This window comes from Mus pahari, chromosome 4 (assembly GCF_900095145.1).
Source record: "Mus pahari chromosome 4, PAHARI_EIJ_v1.1, whole genome shotgun sequence".
NCBI lineage: Eukaryota > Metazoa > Chordata > Mammalia > Rodentia > Muridae > Mus > Mus pahari.
In genome coordinates, this window is record NC_034593.1 from 92548816 (window position 1) to 92571888 (window position 23073).

The window sequence follows — 23073 nt, forward strand, 5'->3', positions numbered from 1 at the left end:
CCATCTATACTGGGTGTATGAGCTTGAGTGTAAAACTGATAAGCATGAAAACTGAGTGACTGCATTCTATGGGACATTCTTAACAAGGCTCCTTGTACCCAGAGGCTACAAGTCTCAGGTTAGCTCCACATAGAGCTCAAGCCTGTGGATTTACGGGTCATATGTCTTTGCACTGGGAAAAGCATCCACTTAGCTGTGTGGGACATCTGAACGCAGAACAACATCTTCCTTGACAGTGGATGCATGCCTGCAAGTTGGCAGGGAACCGTGCAGTCATGGAGTCCACCTCATGTGGCTCACCAGGATCTCCTACATGGGCCTAGGTGACAGTGAAGACCTCCGGGTTTACAAATCCCCACACCAAGAGGTGGCTCTAATGTAATAAAACATTCTTGGTCAGTTTATCCTTCCATTTTCAAAAGCATCTCAGAACCTCTTGAATTTGTGTTTTGCTCTATATGTGTAGAAGCCTTTTAAAATACAGAAGGATGTGTGGGGAATCAGTGTTGCCAAAGGGCACAGAGGAGGGAAGTTTCTCTGTAAAATGAAAATGTCTGCAGCTTCCCACTCACCACGCCCTGGTGTTTTTTCAGGCTATACGGCATGTACAGACCATGTATGAGGAGGCCTACAGCGACTACCTTAAAGACAAGGCAAGGGGGAACGGAACTCTCACTACCTTCCACTCAGCAGTGAGTAACTTCTTTGGCATCACATTTTCTATCGGCTATGCATGAGCCAGGTTTTCTAATCACCTACATTAAAATCAAAATAAATAAAATGAATGGAAACAGCAGCCTTTGATTTTACCTCTGATGAGAGCCATAGTTTGTGCTTTGTGTAGACCTTTGGAGAAAAAGAGGCCTTCCACAGATTTACAGGAAGTTAGCACGTGTGCCCAAAAGAGACCAAAGTGCATGAGCGGGACACTGAGAAAGCCACCCAAATGTGTGTCCGTTCTTCTCAGAGGTGACATTGTGGTGTGACAGAAGCAAGCATGGTGACTGTCTTAGTTAGGGTTTCCATTGATGTGAAGAGACACCATGACCAAGTCAATTCTTATAAAGGACAATATTTAATTGGGGCTGGTTTACAGGTTCTGAGGTTCAATCCGTTATCATCATGGCAGAAAGCATGGTAGCATCCAAGGCAGACATGGTGCTGGAGGAGCTATGAGTTCTGCATCTTGTTTCGAAGGCAAATGGGACTGACTTCCAGACAGACAGGAAGAGGGTCTCAAAGCCCACCCCCACAGTGACACACTTATTCCAACAAAGTCACGCCTACTCCAACAAGGCCACACCTCCTAATAGTGCCACTTGCTGGGCCGAGCATATACAAACCACCATAGTGATCTTCAAGCCAGGAAACCTCAGCTCCAGCATGTCTCTTGGCAGCTTTGTGACGCTGAATGAGTTATTAGACCTCTCTGATACCTGTCAGTCCACGCCTCATGTATAAAATGGAGGTCACTGGGAGACAACTATATGTCCTTCTAGAATGTTCCATGGGAATGTGCTAGAGTACTGTGCTTAGAGCTACATATAGTCAAGAAAGGCTTATAGAGGAAATGAGCCAGACCAAGGTCGTTCTGTTTTCTTAAATATTGCATTTTGGAGAAGTCACTATGAACTTCTGGGCCACATGTTTCAAGGTACCTGGCTCTATATGACAAGAGTGTCTTAGAAGGTTCCCCAGAGATGGCAAGCAGCACAAAGGTCCCTTTGTCCTAAGCAGCCAGAGCTGAGGCAGGATGCCTATTTGCCAGCCAGCAGTCATGCCTGTTCTTCTGGCTTTGGGCTTTCCCATGGCTCACATCCTCTCTTCTCAGATAGTCCCTGGCTAACAAACCCTTCCCAAAACTCATAAAGCTTTTGCTCCTCAGCAGGTTTTTGGACTTCAGTGTGATAGAGCTGGCATGGGAGGCCTTCCTGCCTCCCAGCTCTTCATGGTGGACACCATCAGTTAGCTCCTTGCCCTGCTGTGCCCCAAGTCACTTCATAGCATAAAGCTTTTGCAGCTTTGGAGAAGTCGTGTTTCTGAGTTGCTGGCACAATCCTGTGATTCTTCCTTCGCTCTCCAGAAATAGCAGTTTGGGCCTCAGAGCTGCTCTGCAGCCTTGGCACTACCAGCCGGCAATGACACGGAGCCCTGGGGCCAGCACTCCTGCCTCCTGTGTCCTAAAACCTCTTCTTGCTCTCTAGTTTCAGTGCTGTGGAAAAGAAAGCTCTGAGCAAGTCCAGCCCACGTGTCCAAAGGAGCTTCCAGGCCACGAGGTAAGCTGCATGCTCCAGGGTCCCTTCGCCAGCCCCTACTAGAAGGAGGTTTTTTATGTCAGTAGAGGCAGGGAGGCTCAGGCCTTTTTCCCAGGGATTCTAGGAGGTCCCACTGCTTCCCAGTGGACCCTGAGCCTTACCCATGCCATATGAAATAAGCAGCAACTCTGGCAGGTTCCTCATACTCTGGGATGATGGGAGGCTTGCTTGCCAGTGGCTATGCCATGTGCTTAAGGTATTCGGTTCACCAGGACAAGAGTTCTGTGTTCTCCACATCTTTCTGGGACAGTCACAGCACTGATAAATTTAACTCTGTCAGGGATTCTATAAGTGAAAGAGACAAGAGTCCCTCCCTCAGTGGCTTCATAGGCTGGTGATACACAAAAAGTCTGTCCAGGGAAACACGGAGACATAGCAGAATTAGGAAAGCTTTGTGTGGAAGGCTATGAATCTTAACAAAGGGAGGTCAGGAAGGCAGCCGGGAGAGGGTCATGCTGTGGGAGAACAGGAGCCCAGAGGAACTAACATTTCTGGGAAAAATAAGCTGGGCTTTATACCTGGAGGTTTGAGAAAGCCATCGCTCTCAGCAGACTGAGAAGCAATATGGTGTTTGCCTTGAAAAAAATCCTCTCTTCAGGAGGGACTGTTTCACTTCTGAGGTATAGCTAAGGGCCTTAGATACTCCTGTAAAACCAAAACTCTGGCCTTTGTGCTGTTAGCTTAGGGAGCCATGGAAGGGGTTGGATTTTCGTTTTATCGAGTTTGCTGCGATGGTAATGAGAAAGATTGACGGGTGATGAATATCCCGAAGTTGAGGTGACCCCTTGAAAAGACTTCACTGCTCCTTGCCACCCACGTGAGGCCAACTGAGAAAGCTGGATGGAGTGGAGAAGAGAAGGCAGCACTGGGAATCAGAGACCACGAGAAGCCACCACTGGGTTCTGGCTTCTCCACCTGTACAGAAGACGGTGTCATTCACTCAGTTAATGATTGGAGGATAGATAACCAGTTACAGAGAAAAGAAACACTATGTGGGCTTTTTGAGTGTTTTAAAAGGTCTGTTTTAATTACATATATATATATATGGAAGAAAGATATATATATATTATGTATAATTATACATATATATATATATATATATATATATATATATATATATATATATATATAATGTATATATATATGGAAGAAAGATGTAGATGTATCATGGATGTAGTTACCCAAGGAGGCCAGAGAAATCAGATTCCCCTGTAACTATAACTACAGGCCGTTGTGCACTGCCTGACAAGGGTGCTGGGAACCAGACTCAGGTCTGCTACTCTTAACCAGGGGCCTTTCTCTAGCTCCTAATTCAGTGTTTTCAACATTGTGATTTGGAAAATCCAGCGTGTGGCTTAAGAGCGACATTAAGAGTATCGATGACTTATGTGATCTTAGAGCTGGGGATATGCATTTGACTCAGGAGATTCTGAAGAAAAGGAAAATGTGAATAAAAGTCTAAGAAACAATGCCATTTAAGGCTGGACAAAAGGGGGAGCAGCCAAACAGGAACAGGAGGAGGAAGAGGAGGAGGAGGAGGAGGAGGAGGAGGAGCAGGAGGAGTCAGACTCAAGGGAAGAGCTGCAGGGGAGACTGGCTCAGTGTTTACTGATTCTGCCTGTCAGGCGCTGTGGATACAAAGATGAATGAGTCAAGGTCCTGCCAACAAGGAACCTACTGTCTAAAGGGAGATGGAAACACTAGCGTTGACACAGTGCACAGTGGGGGTATGGACGGAGTTTGCATGGTGCTCCAAGAGCCCAGGAGAGGCATGGAGGGGACACCAGCCAAAGGGTTGCAGGGTAGAGACAGACTGTGGTGCGGATGACAGCTCAGCTGCATCTTCCACCTTGAGCAGTAATTGTGGAGTATCAGCCAAGTACAAGAAAAATGAGTTCACAAAAGATGAAACGCAGATGACTATTAAACGCGTGAAAAGCATGGACAATCAGAAGCTATCTGAAATTAATAGCAACTTTAAATGACAAGACCCCATTGTTTAACATTGGCCTTTTACTAATAACACAATATGGATGAGAATGATGTGAAATAAGCATTTTATAAAAGCTGGTATAATGGTCCTAGAGATTAGTACAGTCATATAACCCAGAGTCTTAAATGAGCTCAGGCTCTTTCATCTAGAAACTCAGAATTTATTCTAAAGAAAGGGATTTTTTTTATCGTGTGCAGGAGCTGGGGAGATAGCTCAGCTGATAAACTGTTTGCCACACTAGCATGAGGACCTGGATTTAATCCTTTGTATCACAGAGAAATCTGGGTGTGGTAGAACTGCCTGCGATTCCAGTGCTGGGAAAGTGAAGGCAAATGATCACTGGGGCTCGATTGTCAGTCAACCTACCCTTATTGGTGAACCCCAAGTTCTGTGAGAGACCGAGTATCAAAAGACAAGATTGGCAGCCCCTGTGGCAAACACACACACACACACACACACAAAGGAAAAAATGGAGGAAAATGCAGATAGAAAATTTTGTGCAGTGGTATTTATTATAAAACATATACATTAATAACCAAATACTGATTTCCTAAGGCATCAGTAGGATATTGCCTTAAGTTATGATCCTTTCATAGGATATGTTTTATGGCCACTAGGAATCACAATTTCAGAAGTATTTAATGTAAGACGATATTTTTAGTCTCTTCTGTTAAGTGTGAGAGCACACAGATCAATATGAAAGTGAGCCGAGTGTGGGGGTCCTTTTATGCACAAGAATCATCAACAGTATTAGTTTTGATCGTAGCAGAGGACAGATGTTTCTTATTTTCATGTTATTAATGTCTATTTTCCAAATCTCAATGACTCTGTATTCCCTTGTGAATAAGGAAAGCCAGTACATGTTTTGTAATTTGTTTTTCCCAAAAGAAGCCGTCTGTGAATGGAAAGACAGGCTGCTGGCAGAGCTGGAGGCGGGGTGGCAGCAGGAGAGAGGTTGCTTTGCTTGCTTTAGATTGAAAACACCGAGCGAGCGACCTAGTGAGCCTGGTGTCACTTGGAAACGTTAATGGAGATTACAAGGCTGAGTGCATGGGACTGAAGGGAAGAGGGTGGCTGGCAGGCTTCCTGAGAGACTGAGACCTGGGGCCGGAAAAGGAGCTAACCTTCCACAGAGAAGGCCGCTGCCTTGGCTCTGAGGAGGGGAAGTTGGAAAGCGATTCTTGTACCTTTTCATGCTCTCTCACTACCTTCAACAGAGCCCGGCACAGAGGGAAGGCAGTCCCGAGTCCCGGTGAAGGGGGAAAGGCTAGAAGGGCTGCGGATGGACGGTGGCTTTCTTTGGCATGCCAGGAACTGCTGTCTCCAGCAGTGCTCCCGGCTCTAGGCAGAATGCATTATCATTCCTCTGGGGGTCTGCATCCTCTCCACCAAGTCCCTGAGAGCAGAGGGAGCTATGTCTTACTGCTCCACACCCACCAACGCAGCGGCTTAGATGAGATCCGCAGAATCACTAAATATAAGGGGAGGCATGAGAGTGGTTACCATTTATTTGCTAATGCATGTGGATATCAGAGGGTGCTAAAGATCTGTGCGCCCTGAGGCTGCGTCTGGGCTGAGAGTACCTCTGTGTAGGAAGTCTCCAAGCGGGAGTGTTTGGCACTGAGAAGCTAGTAATGGTTACAGACAGTCCCCTCTGCCTCCTGCCCAGTTTACCCCACCTTCCTACCCCTACCCCTACCCCCCATACATGAATGTTCTTCCAATCCCTGATTCACAGATTTCCTAAGGGTCAAAGGCTGGAACCACAGCCCAACTGACACTGGAGAAAATGCTCTTCTGACTCCCAAGACCTGGTTTTCCTAAGGACTGGCTTTCCATAATTTAATTTGACCCTATGCAGACTTTTAGTCTCTTAATAAGTTATGCATACGTTACATAGTCAAATACATCAAGTGTATAAAATTCCTTTTAAATGGTAAATGATAAAGAGGAGGTTGTAATTTAGAGAATATCGCATTGTATCTTTCTTCACTGAAAGTAAGAAAAGGCTTAAGTTTTGGAATGCCGAGGAGGGGGGTGTTGACTAGAAACAGTTTTGTAACACCATATTTCAGAGCTCTGAAACAGACCTTTGGCCTAAATAGATAAGCTTACCCAAAAAGAGAGACTTGCATTTACCCAAGACCGTGTTTCTGCTTTACAGTCGTCAAGCTGACGTTATCCATGAGGGATGGTTTGCATGTGAGCAGAAGCTTGCACGCATTAACTTACAGACCCAGATAGCAAAGAGAAGGATTGGGTCACAGATGAGTCACACAATCAGTTTTTACGGATGGCTTTTTTTTTTTTTCCCCTAAGCAGAATTGCATCGACAAAATCGAAACCGTAATCAGTGTTAAACTGCAGCTCATTGGAATTGTTGGTATTGGGATTGCGGGTCTCACGGTAAGAAAGTTCTAGAATGTCATCTTTTTTACCTTCTAAGAAGCATTAAACCTTTACATAGTATTTCTCTTCAAATTGGAGATGGCAGTATCTTAAATGACAGTTCTCATAATGGGTAAAGACTTTCGTTCATAGCATCTCCTAAGAACAAAGTTAATGACATACATCAGTAGTGACTATGTAAAATATGACATAAATTCCAGTATCCACCCAATTATTATGACCTTGCGTTTGTCATAGCAACAACTTCCCATTTAAGCCTGCCATCATAACCTTGGTGAGTACTCTCAGTTCACAGTAACAGAACGGCAAATCTCTTCATCTGTGCACTGGCTGACAGCATAGGACAAGCACTGGAGTCACACAAACTGGATTCACCTCCTGACTCCATGACTTTCTTATAAGCCCTGTGGTTGATGGAGAGTTTCTTAATTTCTCTAAGCTTCGATAGTTGTAGAATATAAATTTTAAACATACCAGCCTTACAGGATTATTACGAAGGTCAAGTGGGATACTGCCTATAACTTATTGTTACAAATTAATTGATATAAAATCTGACTGTGTTGCATTTAATAAGTACCATCTTTCTATATACTTTTATTCTGGGGAAACCCAGAATTCAAGCAAAGGGAATTATCATCTGCAAAGGAGAGAAGTATGCTCGAGCATGAGCTGTTGGTGGCTCAGTCCTTTAACAACAAAAGAAGAGAGTGTGGAAGAGAGACTGGGGACAAAGCCCTGCTGTTAGAGTGCTTTCCTGGCATTTACAAAGCCCTTGGTTCAATCCCCAGTACTGCACACACCTGTGGTCCAGTCACTTAGGAGATGGTGGCAAAAGGATCAGAAGTTTAAGGTCATCTCCTGCTGTGTAGTGAGTTTGAGACATGCCTGGGCTAGCTGCATGAGACCTTGTTTTTAAAAATAAAAAATAAAAATAAATATATATGGGAAGCATTGCTTCTGTTTGTGTTTTGGTAGAACTACTGAGGTTTTTTTGCTTTGTTTTGGTGGGGCTTTTGTTTGTTTGTTTGTTTTGTTTTGTTGGTTTTTTTGTTTTTGTTTTTGGTTTTTCGAGACAGGGTTTCTCTGTGTAGCCCTGGCTGTCCTGGAACTCACTCTGTAGACCAGGCTGGCTTTAAACTCAGAAATCCTCCTGCCTCTGCCTCCCAAGTGCTGGGATTAAATGTGTGCACTACCACTGACCAGCAGAACTATTGAGTTAAACAGCCATATATCATTTGTGTAGGAATGGACCAAGAATGAAGGGAAACTGACAGGGCTCTATGGCTGTAGGAATGAACGCTTTTCTGACACTTAGACCATAAGCACTTTTACCTAAGAAATTAAGAACTATTTTCTGAATGAGTAAAATAGATCTGAGATTCATTTTAAATATAAAATTCAAAAACCAGAAATGTATCAGTCTTTCATAACTGTTAAGAACCATAAGCCAGAAACAGAGATCTTTCTTAAAACAGACGTGTCTGTTAAGAAGGATAACATAGGAGCTCGGCAAGGCAGACACAGATGTCTTGCTTAGTTGCCATCCTTAAGGAACATATGAAAATGTCATTTACAGCCAGTATTGTTGGTCAGTAACTTGAGCTAAGCTGTGCCACAGTTTGCTCATTTTTATCGAATCCACATGTGAAAGTTGCTAATGAGCGGTTCTTTCTGTTGCAGATCTTTGGCATGATATTCAGCATGGTGCTTTGCTGTGCAATACGGAACTCACGCGATGTGATTTGAAGATACTTCATCATGAAAATTGTAATCTAGAGTTTTCGTGCTAATTATCACAAGAGCTCTCTTGGCTCATTTTTAATATTCAGGATATTAGAAGCTAAAATAATTTTCTGTCAACTGTATATTTGCACATGTATGTAAGTCTGACTCATTACTGATTTGCCTCTTGAGTGAATGTCTGTGTGTTTCTGGTATATGCATTGCACATACTGATATCTGTTTCCTGGGAAACCCTAGTTCTTGTATGCAAAAATAGCCTATTTAAGTACCAGAAAAAAAACCAATGAGAGATGTCTAAAACTTGGCTATTCAGGAAACGTAATCATGGGTCCATTTCTCAGATTTTAGCCATGAAAATTAGATACATAAAGAGAATGCAGGATTTCTAGTTAATGGAAGCAATAAGATGTAAGAATTGAAGGGCCATAGATTGAGTGTCTGAGTTGAGTGTAAAGATTTCTTGAAAATATATATATAGATACATATATTCTCCCCAGAATCCAGTAAACCACAGTTTCAGAACTAAACACATCTGTAAAAGTAAATATAGCATGGAAAAATCTAATTCGAAAAGTCATGTTTTCTTAGCATTTAAAAACAGAAAGCCTCTCTGGAAAGAGAAGTCACGGAGACAGACAAGCATGTGCCCCAGAAAAGTGAGTGCTTTTAAGACTAAAACTAACAACTTTTAAGGGGGAGAAACACTGCTGTACAATGACATGTAAACGTTGCTTTCTCCCTCCTCTCTGCCGACTAAGCTTTGAACTGGTGGAAGCCTTGCCTTCCCACAAGGCCTTTCCCTCACCCTCCTTACTGTTTCTTCAGACATGGTGACAGAGAAAAGCAGGAGCTGTGCAGCGTGACAGTGGGGGGGTCTCTGGCTGGCACTGTACCTCTGGAATACCTCATGATTTGAGTTTACATACTTTCCTAATATTTTTCCATTTTTCTTATTCATCTGTGCAGAGAATTCTTCACAGATTAAGAATATAGTTTTATTCTTTAAAATAAATAAATCCCCCATAACTCAGATATTATGTTATGAGTACCCTGTCTAAACCAAGATAAATACCTTCTTCAATATGTATGCACACAACAAAGGCAAGTTAATGAATCAAAAATACGTTCATGCATACAGCTGCAACACAAATATATTCTTTCCCAGCAAACCCCTGTGGGAATAAATAAATGCTCAGGTTCTTTGGGAGCCTGAGGGGTTGATTTTAAGTGGGAAAACCCAGTCACTGCTCAGCCTTTTGGCTGCAAGTGGGAAAACCCACAGCAGGGTCTAAATTGACGTATTTGTCATAACGGAACAGTTTATAAAGGATATAAATTGTGGATTCTTATGATTGTATTTGATCATATAAAAGTGAAGGCGTGAGGAATTCTGGAAACCGTCAGGGTAGCTTCTATGCCTGCTAAGAATATAAGACTTTGTTTTGTGCTAGAATAAAGTACCATGCTTCAGGAAACTTTTACAAAGTGTTTTGCTGAGGACACACAGCTGCTGGGATGCCTCGCCTCTCTCTTTTTCAGATATTCTTGCTACTGCTACTAGCTTTGGAGAAAAAAACTGAGGGAGTTAAAAGTATAACTGTATATGACTACTTTACCTATGTACGCAAAAGAGTGTTTTAAAAAAAAAAATCACTCCGCGCTGTTTATACCCCAGTGGTTGACAAATGCTAGCTTTTTAAGCAAACAGTGATCAGTCTTTCTCATAGCTTTAGTTGATCTGTTTTCCTGAAGACAGAGAACAGGCTCAAGTGTGTACTCAGGTTCCTCCAGCTCAGAGTTATTTCCTGTTCCTCAGAAGTGAGTTTCATTCCCTGGGTGACTGAATAAGTTTAAGGAAAATCACAGTAACTATAGACGGAAGAATAAAATAATTTTTTAATGCAGAGGAATAAGTCTAGAAACCCGTGTCCTGTGTGATTAGTGTACCTCTCTGAGGGTGAAGCTTTCCAAAGAATGTGCTGGGTAAAATTAGAGAATTCCATCTTTGAGTAAAGATGGATATATATCTTTATGTGAATGGATAAAGCTATATCTATAGAGATATATAACCCCTACGTCCTGAACCTATACATATCTTAAATACATATCTCTTAAGTCTAAAGACATATGTAATTTAATACATGTGTACCTGTTTGAAACTATGGAGATAAGTGTTTGTATACATACACATGTACATGTATATACATTTACAGTTATTTCTGTTTACCTGAACTAATTTGAGATCAGATCCAAACATTTTAAGTTATTTTAAATTAAATTTTCTATGTATTTACACTGCTTGAAAATCTTAGTGTATCTTCTTAACATATTCACATGTCTTATTTAAATATGTTACCTACCAATTTACCCAAACAGTATAGTAAAAACAGACTGGTTATCCTTCCATGCTGTTGTTGTGCAGTGGGTTCAAAAACAACACCCTTAGGGTTCTAATTACACATAGTTGCGTTTCAGCTATCATCAGTTCACCCAAATTGTTCCTCCTTCCTCCAGAAAAACTTGGTTACCTATGGCTTAGCCTTTCAAGTTAATCCTGGGTCCAGTGTGGTCCTCCTGTATCAACAGCCATCCTTTCCCTCTAAAGAATCTAATCGATGTAGCTGGGTGAGAATGAGACCCAGAGAGAGATGATAATAATCTCAATAATAATAAAGAAGATAGCATGTTCTCCCTTCTGAAATAAGTTTACCAAATATTCAAAGGGTATTTGCTCTCTTGTCATTGGTGAAGGTGGTTTCTATGGCCCAGAGGCAAGCCACTAGTACTCCCCACAGCCCAGCTTTCAAGGCCGCACTGGCATGTTCTTGAACACCATACCCAAGAAAGAGCAATTTATGTCTCTCGAAGGTAGAACCAGCTTAAGCTCATCTGAATCAAGTTGGTTTTTGTGTGTATTTTAAAGACTAAAGATTTTCTATTTTCTTTAAACATCCTCCATTTTTTTTTTACTATAAAAGGTATTTTGTATATAGATGTCTTTTAAAAGTGAAAATACTACAGCAATACAAAATGTTATTGTTTGGTGTCCTTATAACAAGCAAGGGATTCACAGTTCAGACGCTGCCCCCTGGAAACAGGGAAGACACGGCCAGTGCAAGGAACACGTCCTGTGCTTCCCAGAGCCTGGCTGCAGAAAGTGTGGAGTTAATATGACAGAAACTTTTTTGTGTGTTTTGTGGTGTTTACCCTGTATATTTTGTGATTTCTTTTACTTCTATTAAACAGCAAAAAAAATAGTTAAAGAAATTTAAATTGTATGTTAATTATTAAATAAGTCAATAACTAACATATAAATACTTACAATACGTAGGAACTACTGAATATTAGCTGTTATAATTATGTTGATACTCTGACAAAGAGGTCTCTGTGATAAATCATTTTCCAAAAATCATGCAAAACTGAAGATTGTTCCACATGATCCCAAATAGCCTTAGAAACATTTGTTGAACTCATTAATAACCTTCAATACATTCCCCAATTCTGTTTTAGTGAAAAGCTCTATAGTACTCACAACTGGCATCAGTGTATTTTTCTCCGTGCCTGCTCTTCATAATATGCGTTCTACGTAGTACAAGAGATTGCATTTGTTTGTTATTTGTTTGTTAGACTGTTTACTGTTTGAGGCTATTGATGAGCCCTTAGGATAATATTGACCTGACAAGTGGAGTTTGGGAAAGCAGGCCTCTATTGCTATAAGCATATGCTAACCATTAGCCAAGAGTGGGCCGGCTCAAACTGGAGAGAGCAGTCAGGAGAGAGACTTCCTTGATGTTGACAATCCTGACCTGAATCCTGAAAAGAAATCTTACACACTGGCCAAGGTAGAGAGAAAAGGAAAGCACACAAGAAGACTCTGAAATAGCACATGAGAACATTTTAAGAGGGCTTGTCCAAGACTAACAAAATTAAGAAGAACCCCGGTAACCGGTAATCTGTGTTTTATACAAATTTTATTTTTGTCCTAAAGTAATGAAGAAAATTTTAAACAGTGAGTAATTAAATAAAACTTTTAACAAACTGAACTTTCAAGTATTAAGACTTTTAAGGATAACTCGGATGAAGAATGAGATTAAATGACAAAGCTAGTCATAAAGTTTTTAACTGATGCAATAGACTCACACCCTCACAGGATGTCACAACGGAGATAGGAAGTGAATCGTGAGAGAGAAACCTGGATGAACACCCAGGCTTCTGACCTGGTGGCTGCAAGAGAGATACACAGGAGGAGAAGCAGATGGTAACAGTGTGAGCGGAGATGCCTACAGGACATTCAAGAGAAAATATGAGGCTGGAGACTCAGTAGACAAAAGTACTTATCACCAAGCCTGAGTTCAACCCTAAGTCCCATGTAGGAGAAGGAGAGAACAGACCCCACAAGTTGTCCTCTGACCTCCACACATACATCATGGAGCACACGCACAAAGGGAGAGAGAGAGGGGGAGGATAAACCTTTTTATTTTGTTTTTTTAATCTTCATTGAGAAAGTTAAGTTTAAGAAATTAGAGCACTTGTTGCTCCTACAGAGGACCCAGGTTTGGTTCCCAGTATCAACATGGTGGATCACAACCAGGAGATCCAATGCCTTCTTCTAACCTGTGGATACCAGTCACATACATTCATATGACTGCACATTCATACACAAAGGCAAAACATTTATCCACATAAAATAAATAAATTAAAGTTTTTAAACTAGAGATCTCTATGCTAATAAGTTAAAATCCTGCAAGAATTATTTAATTGCCCACATATTTCTTAACCTCAGACTTGTAAATTCTCTCTGGGCTGCCTGTGTTCCTTCAGTAGCTGACACCAGACATTTAACCTCACCTCTAGTTTGACAGTAAAGGGAAGCTACAGTTTCCTTAAAGGAGAAGCCAGCTTCAGATAACTGAAATGGATACATCCTTTGGACAACCAAGGACCAATCAATACAAATTCAAGCTTTTGCTTAGCAGTGTCCAAAGAACCAACAGGACAGACACATAAAGTCACTATAGATCAGTCTTTTCTTCAAAGTTTAGAATCTTCATACCTATATAGCAGCTTTAATTTCCCCCAAAAACAGTTCAAACCTACATTACTATCACCAGCTAATGACTATAACATAGATTTTGAGTCATCTTTGAGAAAGAAGATTCAAAAGAAAATGCATTTTTTTAAAAATGGGTTTGACATTGTGGTACACACCTGTCATCTCAGCACTTGGGAGGCAAAGACAAGAGGACCACAATCCTGAAGCCAGCTGGGCCACACAGCAAGTTCAAGGCCAGCCTAGACTGAGACTTCATCTCAAAATAAAATGGAAAAAAAGCTGCTTTCATCTTCGTCATGCGAAATTATAAATGTTGTAGCTCTATACAGCCCTTTGGAAGCACAGAGGTCAAGACAAGAGTTGTCTGTGTATTGGATCACTAGCTAGCCACCATCACCCTAACTGCAACCGCTTCAAAGGAGAACAGGAGCAGAGACCAAGGTGTGGTTGAACTGAGAGGAGAATGGGAAGTAAATAAGTTCGTGGCTGCTATGGTAGACAAAAACAAAAAACCTCAAGGTGTGTGAGGAAGATCACAGATGCTCCCCACTAAGAAGGATCAAGGAAGAGGAGAAAACACATGAGAAACAGCAAGAAAAGATGCCCACCTGAGGGTTGGTATTGGGACCGTCTGAAACTTGAGCCACTGGGCCAGCCAAAGCTTTTCAAGTCCAAGTGTCTAAAGAGGGTGGTAGGGCTTCTTTAGGCATGATGCTGGCCTCAGATCAAGCTCACATGTAATCAGGAGGTCTGTTTCTCCACTTTGGGCTTTCTTAGTCCCCTCTGGCCTGGCTCCTTTGTCTCACGTTGTCTGTTTCTAAGAGATGCCAAAGATGGCCACCAAGTTTCAAACTCCCATTCTACCAACCCCAAAACCAAGCAATCCTTTCTCAACAGGTGAAATCAGTGACTGGGAATGACTCCTAGGGGAGGGATTATAGTCAACTATATGGCCGGCTCATAACCTGACTACCACGCCCACCTCCATCAGCCCCACGCAGAGCACTAAGACCAGGAGAGAATCAACATTCACCTACCAGAAGGAGGGAGATGTTTACTAAGCAGCCATGACAGTGGATAAAGGAGAGCTGAAGAAACTGACACCAGATTGTCTTAAAAACAGAAAAGGGGAAATTAACTACAGCAGACAAGAAAGACACAGCATTGGAAAAGCAGACTGGAGAGGAGGTTACCTCAGTTTTTGTGTTTCGTTCAGATTCACTGTTCTTACATTTTAAAGACATATATATATATAATTAGGATTTCCTATTATTACTAGGAAGTACCATGCTATGCTGTTAATCTGCAATACATTCATTCTGATACATTCTACTGATTCTCAACGAATTTGACCATTAAAGACTGCTGCAGCTGTGACCCCAAATCCTTGAGTTATGAAAGAGCTCTTTATATTCCAGGCAAGTAAGAAAGGTTTTTTTGTTTGTTTGTTTGTTTCCTCTTGGAGCACTGAGTTTCAAACTTCCTCTGGTGAGAATTGACTCCTTTCAACTTTGTGTGGGATTTAATGATCACACCTGAGGATGTTCCCGTGTTTACCTTTCTCCCATATTGCAAGCAATGATTCTTTATCTTCCCACTTTGGAGCCTCGCTATGCATTCTCGTTGTGTTAACCCAAAAGGACACAAAGGTCCCTCAAAACAGAGCTCCCATATCGCCAAGTATATGGACGCAGCTAAGGTAAATTGTTTCACACCTCAACCCGTGAGCTCTGGCCTAACATGTTTTGTGTTTTCGACTGCCCCACTTTCACGTGTGCATCTCCCAAATAGACTTCCTTCAGTGAGTTCTCTCATGCAGCCACTCGAGGTTCTTATGCTTGTGACAGTGCAGGCTGGCTATACCATATTCTGAGCTGGCCCCCATCCCTGCAGATTCAAGAAATTTATTAAAGTAATTCAAAAAATTAAACTAGAATCTGCCAAAACTGGGCTGTCTCTAAGCAGCTTCGTCGTTCTAAAGTCCACATCTTTTGACAAAAGTCACCTTCAGCATGCCTGAGAATCATTTGAGGGTAATGCCAGGTAGGTTTGAACTTTACAAATTTTACACATCTGTCAAAGGCCTATATTTGATAAACAATCTTAAATAATTATGTGCTCCTTATTGGTGACATGAGAACCCTGGGTCCTGGCCTAAGGCTTAGTGGTCATGCAAGTGTCAGCTTTAGATTGTAAGGTAGTGCACAGTTATTCCCTCATCCTTGGCAAAGCGTGCGTTTGGCTCTACTCTATCTTCACCTCTACCACCGTCTCCCCTGTGGCTCTGTCAACCTGCAGGCACTCACAAGATGCCCAGCTGAGCTTGACCAATGGCTGTGCAGCACAGCCACTCTAAACGGCACGACCTACAAGTGCTTTTCAACTTCGGTGTGACAATTCATGGCCGAAGAAAAGATAGTCTTTTTGAGGTTGAGCCCACAGAACATACTTAAAGTTCAGCTCTTGAGAAGGAACACCTAAAGATGGAAAAGAAAAATACCCCACTGCTAAGCCTGTTTACCCAAAGCAATGCCTCACTATGAATGAGGGCAAAGGTTAAAACAACGCGATCCACGCCATTGGATCTCTTAGCCCTCTCTCTTCTACCCCAAGACCTGTGGTGATTGTACTAGTGCTTCGTGATAGCCAAAGCCCCAAAGCACAAGTTGCTTTCAGTATAAATGCTGGGAAGTCTCTCTTATTACTTGCAGGACTATGAAGGATTTAGGCTTCCACATGTAAACTGATCGTGGCCTCTTTTCTAGGCTTTATACGCTGACCTTCTAGTGTATCCCTTTCACCAGTCAGTTGGCCCGCCGGAGTAATTAAATTAAAGAGACCGTCGGATCCCATGCTCTCAGCTGAGTTTTGGTGGAGTTTTATGTAGAGGGCTTGAGTGACAAGGATAAAGTTTTCTGTGCCAGATTTCATATGATCCTGTCTCACCACTGCACTCCAGCCCTGATGCTAGCCTTTGAAGGGATAATGTTTCTGGTACCCTGGTGCCATTGTTCCTCCAGCTTCTGATGACAGTCCTTTCTTCCTGGAACTTTGCAGTAGTCTCACATTTGCTTTCTAGGTCAAGACAGACCCCTGTGGTCTGTAAGGAAATCTCAGGACTGGCTTGCAGCAGCAGCTCAGTGTTTCTGCTTTCCATTTACCTCTGCTCTGCTCTGTATGGAAACCATGACAGCCTCTTCCATATACCTCTGCTTCTAAAGCTGTGTAAGCTCTCTAATGCCTGTGTGGATGTACCTATGGATTAAATGGCAGGCAAGACATATCAATGATATTTTATTCGTTCTATTCCAGGTAAATACATTTAACCACATTGCACTGCTATTGAAGTTAAACAGAAAATCCCCCCAGGTAGAAAGACTGCGGCTTGGTGCAGTAGTTGGTTTTGACAGCCTCATGTATACAGTCACTGTAGTCAGTATTACACTTGCCACACTTGCAGCTTATGGCGACAGGGAAGGAGAAATAAGGAGAAACATGGTGCGGGCATCCTGGTATTTCCACTGTTCTGTAGATGAAGTCTCTGTATGTACAGACATCCTGAGAGAGTGCATATTTGGGAAGAAACAGTTTGCCATTGATATCCTGTGGAAAGAAAAGAGATCTTAACATGATAAACTCCACACAACTTTAGATAGTATAATAGAAAGACCACAACTTACTGATATCCCTTTGTTTCAGTGATGATCTATAGAGGACTCCTGAGCTCTGTTACCCACACATCTACAATTAACCACTCAGATACAAAAAAAAAAAAAAGACACTTTGTTCTCATCTACCTTTGATCAGAACAAACTCTTTAGGGTAGACTGTTGCAAATGTATCTGTACTTTCTTTTCTGAGTAGAGTCACACCATTATAATTCTGAAAACAGTGTGCTTGGCTTCCCAAAGAGCACACTATGATTTAGCCCTACTTCCTTTCTAAATATTAACAGACAACTTTAGGCCTATATAATTTACAGCTAAAAGAAATGCAGTGAACAACATACCCGTGTCATACAATACCCAGCGCAGATGGTGGTGTTGATGGTCAGGCAGTAGGCACACTCTCTCCTATCCACGTACATCGTATACTCAGTGGGAATGCAAAAGGATGCTACTTGCCCACAAGCAAGAGCAAAAAGCACGGAGAGGAGGACGACAGCACTCATGCTGAATCAGAGAGAAACATCAGAGAGCTCAGTACAGTATCCTCTCCACATTCAGAGGCATGTCTGTGGAGAGCTTGTGCATATGTAAACACACAGCCAATAATAATAACAGGTAAAATATACTGAATGGTTACTTATCCCTGGGCTCTACATAAGGTGCTTTTGCATATCCAGTCCTCTCAAACCTCCTCAGATACAATCAGATGCAGCTATGACTGTGTACACCCATAAAACAGAAGCTCACATCTTAGAAGTCTGCCTATACATGCCATTGGGCTCCCCTGGGAAGTGACACGCGAATCTGCAACATCACTTAGAAAAATGACAGCTTTCTGCTAAGTGCAAAATAATTCATTCAACAGAGCTATAATAAAAGACTTGTCTTTATAAGAAGTAGATTAATAAATATTCTTTAGGAAGCTCTTTCCCGGAAATCAAAGTTCCTAAAAATGTTGGTTCAATCAGTAACTTAGGTTCATATAATTAAAGATGGAAAGAAACCAAGAAAAATCATAGTCAAACTTTGGTACCACCCAGTAAATATGATTTTTCTCTATATTTCTACCTGTTGCTAGTCAAGGAAGCTGAAGAAGGTCCTGAGAAATTAAGTTAAAATTGTGACTGCTGTCAACTAATAACACCAGCTACACAGTCTCTTCTGAATCCTTAGGATATTCTGTTAGAGTTTAAAATTTTTCACATTGAAACAAAAGATCATTTAATACAGAAGTTGTATAGCGTCCATTATTTAAAAACATAGAAAGAGCTGGAAAAATGAGTGTGACACAGTTAGAGTAATCCACCCAAGAATGCAGCTCCTTCGTGGGTTGTTCGACTCATTAGCCGTGGGCTGTATGGGAGGCAGCAGAGGGGCCACCGAGCAGAACAGGCACCTCAGCAAGCCTGTCTGATACAGAAGCCGTTCCGTATCAGTTGAGCATTGTAATGATCTGGGGAATGTTATGACTTATTTGGTTCTACTGCTGATAGAGGGTAATCAAATTTCAAACTTTTAGATGTAGGTTGATCACCTCTAAGATGAAGGAGACTTCTGGCTCCCTTTTACTAATATTGTTCAACTAGTTAGGTATGTTTGGATTGTTTTTCTTCTCACCTATCATTGTCAGTAAATATATAAATACATAAAATATATAAACATATATATCCATCACTGAAGCAATATTGTTATCTATAAGCACATGATTGTTTGTTTATTTTATTAAATGAACACTATTCGCTGGCTAGCAAGAAGGCTCAGAAGTAAAAGCACTTGCAGCTCTGTCTGACAGCCTGAGTTCAATCCCTGGAACACGCGTGACAGACAGAGAGAACATACTCCTTCCTGGAAGTTGTCCTCTGACCTCTCCATGTATGCTGCAGTGCTCCCCCCAAATAAATGGAATAAAAACATTTTATTCAACTATCAAAGAAGTATCAAGGTTCTCTCAATCTGTTGGTTGTGTCAGCAACAGTTTTAAGCTGCGTGCTTTAAAATCTCTACTTACTGGAGCTTTGTGCAGTCTGTCTCAGGTAACCAGAATTTGTTTCCAATAAAATATAAACAAAAATTATTTACATAAGTTACCAAGGATGAATTCTAAATGTCTACTTCTATAGCTATTTCAACCAATCTCTTATTCCATTGCCGAAATTGGATAACCATGTATATGCCGAGCCTCTGGAGTAAGCACTGCAAGCTGTATTGATATGGTCCTTACAGTTCAGGAGGAACCAACTATGAGCACAAATGTAAAAATGCAGGTTGTTCTAAGTTCTCTGAAAGTTCAAGCCATGACTCTGATATCCCCCAGCTAGCAACGATTTCCTTACATTTGCTATGTCATAGACAAGGAAGTGAAGTAACCGTTTAGGAAAATGTATTTGGTAGAAAACTCTGTAAAGAAGGCATTGCATACGTAAGCATCCCTTGCAGTATTTTTTAAACGTTTGCATTAGGAAGGAAAAGCCTAAGAATTCCTGGTTATGTTGTTTTATGCCCTCCCCGGGGCTGGAACACACATACCGAGCCCCAGATTCAGCTCTACAACTAGGACACACTTTCCCCGCTGAAATCATAGGAATTCCTTTCTTAGGGAATCTGATTTTGGGCAAGTGTTTCATAAAATACAAGCTCCCTCTATAGCAATCAGTTGGTTCTGTTACTTCAATGATGCAAATCTAGAGGATTCTCCAAAGAATCTTGAAAATAGCAACCAGGTAAGTGCACGAGAACACTGGCTCTTGCTGCTCGTTTACTCCCTTGTTGGCTTCACAGTTCTCCAGTGGGTTTCACCACAGAAAACAACTTCTAGATCCACAATTCTATGTGAAATAGCATATGTGGTACCTATAATCAGAATATTGGCTTGGAACATAAGGAACAGAAATTTCCCATGGGCTATAGGAAACGGGTAAAACCATGTAATCTTATTTACCCACCTGCAGGATAAAAACAGATGAACGTAACTGACCATTTGAAACCTCGTAAGACTGGGCTCCAAGAATGGTTCAGGCCTAAGATAAGGTGCTGCTCTTACAACGATCTGAGTGCAGTTCCCAACACCCACACAGGCAGCTCACAGGCCCTTGTGTCTCCAGGTCCAGAGGTGGGGGCTGGATGCTTCTGGCCTACACAGGCACCCTCAGACACAACACACACACAAGCATACCCATTTTTAAAATAATAAAATCTCCATTCAATTTTTTTTTTTTTTTTTTTTTTTTGGTTTTTCGAGACAGGGTTTCTCTGTATAGCCCTGGCTGTCCTAGAACTCACTTTGTAGACCAGGCTGGCCTTGAACTCAGAAATCCGCCTGCCTCTGCCTCCCGAGTGCTGGGACTCCATTCAATTTTTATGATAGAAATTGTATTATAATTTTTCCCGTTGTTGTTTTAGTCAAGAGTGACACTGTTTGAAGACTACCTTTTATAATTACAGAAATTTAAGCTAACAAAAGCAAAGCATTAAAACCAACTTGATCACCAGTCACAGTACTTCTAGAATGCTGTGAAGACACAGAATATAAACGATTCCTTTTTCACTTCATTATAAATAGAATTTTGCCCACATAACCTTCCTACCCCTCAATTTCCTCATCTATAAAAGGAAAGTTTAACATCAAAAGATCAGGAAAGCCTTCACGGCACAAATAATCTGTGTTCCATGACCGTCAGACCCCCGCCCTAAGAATTAGTAATCTACAATTCTGATCTCAGATTCAATTGTGATTGTATCTAATGGATCAGTTCCATATCTTTGGGTCTTCAATTTACGTATACTCTTTCCTAAAATCCTAAAAACAATAAAATAATTCATGTGAATATTCCATAAGACTTCTTGGCTATACACCAGTGTTGATACAGCCCTTTTCCCACATTTGTCCTGTGTTTTCCTTTACCCTTTTTCCATAGCTTCTTTCTGCTCTCAATATTTTTGTTATTAAACACATTTCTCTCTGCTTTGCTAATATCTATTACCTCTTTTTTCTACTTGAATTAATTACTATACAATGAAAAGAATCATTTTCTCCACCTCTGAACAACCCCAGCTCTTCACTGAAGCAGAATATTTTTCTAGAAAGAAAAAAATTCATTATATTAATAAGTTATAGGTATTGGATACTATCCAAGAGAGTTTCACTATTAAATAATTAAAAATATCTTGTATCATGGAATGTCCCTGAAGGTACTTACAATGCTGGTACCTGTGCACATACTCAAAACTGAATTTACTCTAAAACTCCCCTAAAATATATTTTCCTCAAAGATTCCCATTAGTAATAACATGGGTTAAGCACACAGGTTATTCAGGTGATAAAACATTTAAATTGGAATGTAGATAGGAGAAAGTCATGTAACTGTTCATCCCTCATCAGGAAATGGATGGGTTGCATCTATCCTTTAAGTCAAAGGAATCTTACCTCATCCACTCGTATGCGACTCACTCTTCTCCACCCACTACTGAAGGATCTGGAGCAATAGTTAAAAACTTTAGAGCCCATCAAAGAAAATTCTGTCTCTGCATTTGCAATTTTTAAGTAAATGCTACAACTGTTCAAATACAATGAAATGGTAATAAAGGCACTTCATTTTACAGATCTTACTCAGGGTAGACACCTACCTTACTTTGCATTGGTGAGTTACTGCTGTGATGACCCAGTCTCTGTTCATTTTATACCTTCAGGATAATTCCCCTCTGATCTTCTTGTTTATATAATTGCATTCGAATTGCTGCTTTCTTATCTGAAAAGCATCTATTGAAAATTCATACTGAACCCCAAATAAAACTTGTTTAGACAAACAGGTTCACTATATCCTCTCCCTGGAAACTCTGACATTATTATAGCATGCATCTTCCTCTCTCCTATTTGAAATATATCTTTTATTAATATCTGTTAATGTTAATAACAGACATTAATATTTGCTCATATTTATAAAGGATAGGCCATTAAATTGAGAGAAGAAGTGGAAAAGTCCTGAGATGTCAGATTTATCTGGGGCATGAGTGTTCCAGTCTCTGCCTGTCCATGTAGAGGTACATACATATTTATCTATAAAGCAAAGGAAACCTCTTTCTGGAAATCTAGGCCAACTGAACCATGTATGACAATAAAAACATTTTAGTTCAAATTTTTTTTGTTTTTGTTTTTTCTTGAATTTTAGAGTATGTTAACATAACTTAGTGTGAAATGTTTTCTTTGAGTGACATGGCTAAATCTGTTAGGATGTCAAACTGACCTGAGATCAAATTCTGTCTTGGCCCTTCACTAGTAATGTTGTCAGCACTTGTGAGTTCTGCTTATTTTAGTTCTCTCACCTATCAAAAGGCATGCTGGTGTCTCTATTCCTAGAACTCAGGAAGCAGAGGAGTGGAGAGTTCAAGGCCTGAATGGTCTATATCTGTCTCAGATATAGCCCAGGTCCTGTCTCAAAGAAAAATGAAGATCACTGTTTACCTAAGGTACACGACACATAACAAGGACTCCACAAGAAATAGTTCATTGACAATAACACAAAAATATTTGATCAATATTTAGCCAATATATTCATTAAATGTGTAAATGGCTGGGGAAGTGTAGACAATTACTCAAAATTTGGAACTAATCTACACTTTTTCTTAGTCTTTATACCAATGATTTACTCATTTAATCCACTTTTACCACACTGTAACTAAACATGCCCAAAACTTGCTCTTCTAAATTGCTCTCAGAAAAAAAGTTCAAACTTCATGCTGTACTCTGGCCCTCTGGTATCCCTTATCCTACCCAACCCCCACTCCTCCCTAGATCTCCAAGCTACACACTTTCTCTGTTTCCTGTGGTTTTAGACAAGCTGCACTGAGTTTCTCAAGTGAGTCGCACTTCTCCTTTCCGTTTGGGAATATTCTGTT

General features: G+C 41.0%; 2 protein-coding genes across 4 annotated transcripts in view; one reads left to right on the forward strand and one right to left on the reverse strand.

The window, feature by feature from the left end:
* The window catches only part of Tspan2 (tetraspanin 2), a 36186-nt gene extending 25433 nt beyond the window's left edge, over positions 1-10753 (forward strand). Inside the window, exons 5-8 of the mRNA XM_021195979.1 lie at positions 594-692; positions 2205-2276; positions 6631-6714; positions 8398-10753. Coding sequence (XP_021051638.1) covers positions 594-692; positions 2205-2276; positions 6631-6714; positions 8398-8463 — 321 coding nt within the window. The 3' untranslated portion in view covers positions 8464-10753. The remainder of the gene's footprint in view (positions 1-593; positions 693-2204; positions 2277-6630; positions 6715-8397) is intronic.
* Positions 10754-16789: 6036 nt separating this feature from the next.
* Positions 16790-21870, reverse strand: Tshb (thyroid stimulating hormone subunit beta). Of its 3 annotated transcripts, XM_021196790.1 has the most exons (5): positions 21805-21870; positions 21605-21653; positions 21217-21257; positions 17523-17685; positions 16790-17116 (listed from the first exon to the last, which is right to left on the reverse strand). In XM_021196790.1, exons 4-5 carry the CDS (start codon positions 17682-17684, stop codon positions 16862-16864), a joined length of 417 nt encoding a protein of 138 aa, XP_021052449.1. In that variant the 5' UTR covers position 17685; positions 21217-21257; positions 21605-21653; positions 21805-21870; the 3' UTR covers positions 16790-16861. The 3 variants fall into 3 exon arrangements, with proteins under 3 accessions (XP_021052449.1, XP_021052448.1, XP_021052447.1); XM_021196789.1 differs by lacking the exon at positions 21217-21257; XM_021196788.1 differs by lacking the exons at positions 21217-21257; positions 21605-21653.
* Positions 21871-23073: the final 1203 nt, after the last annotated feature.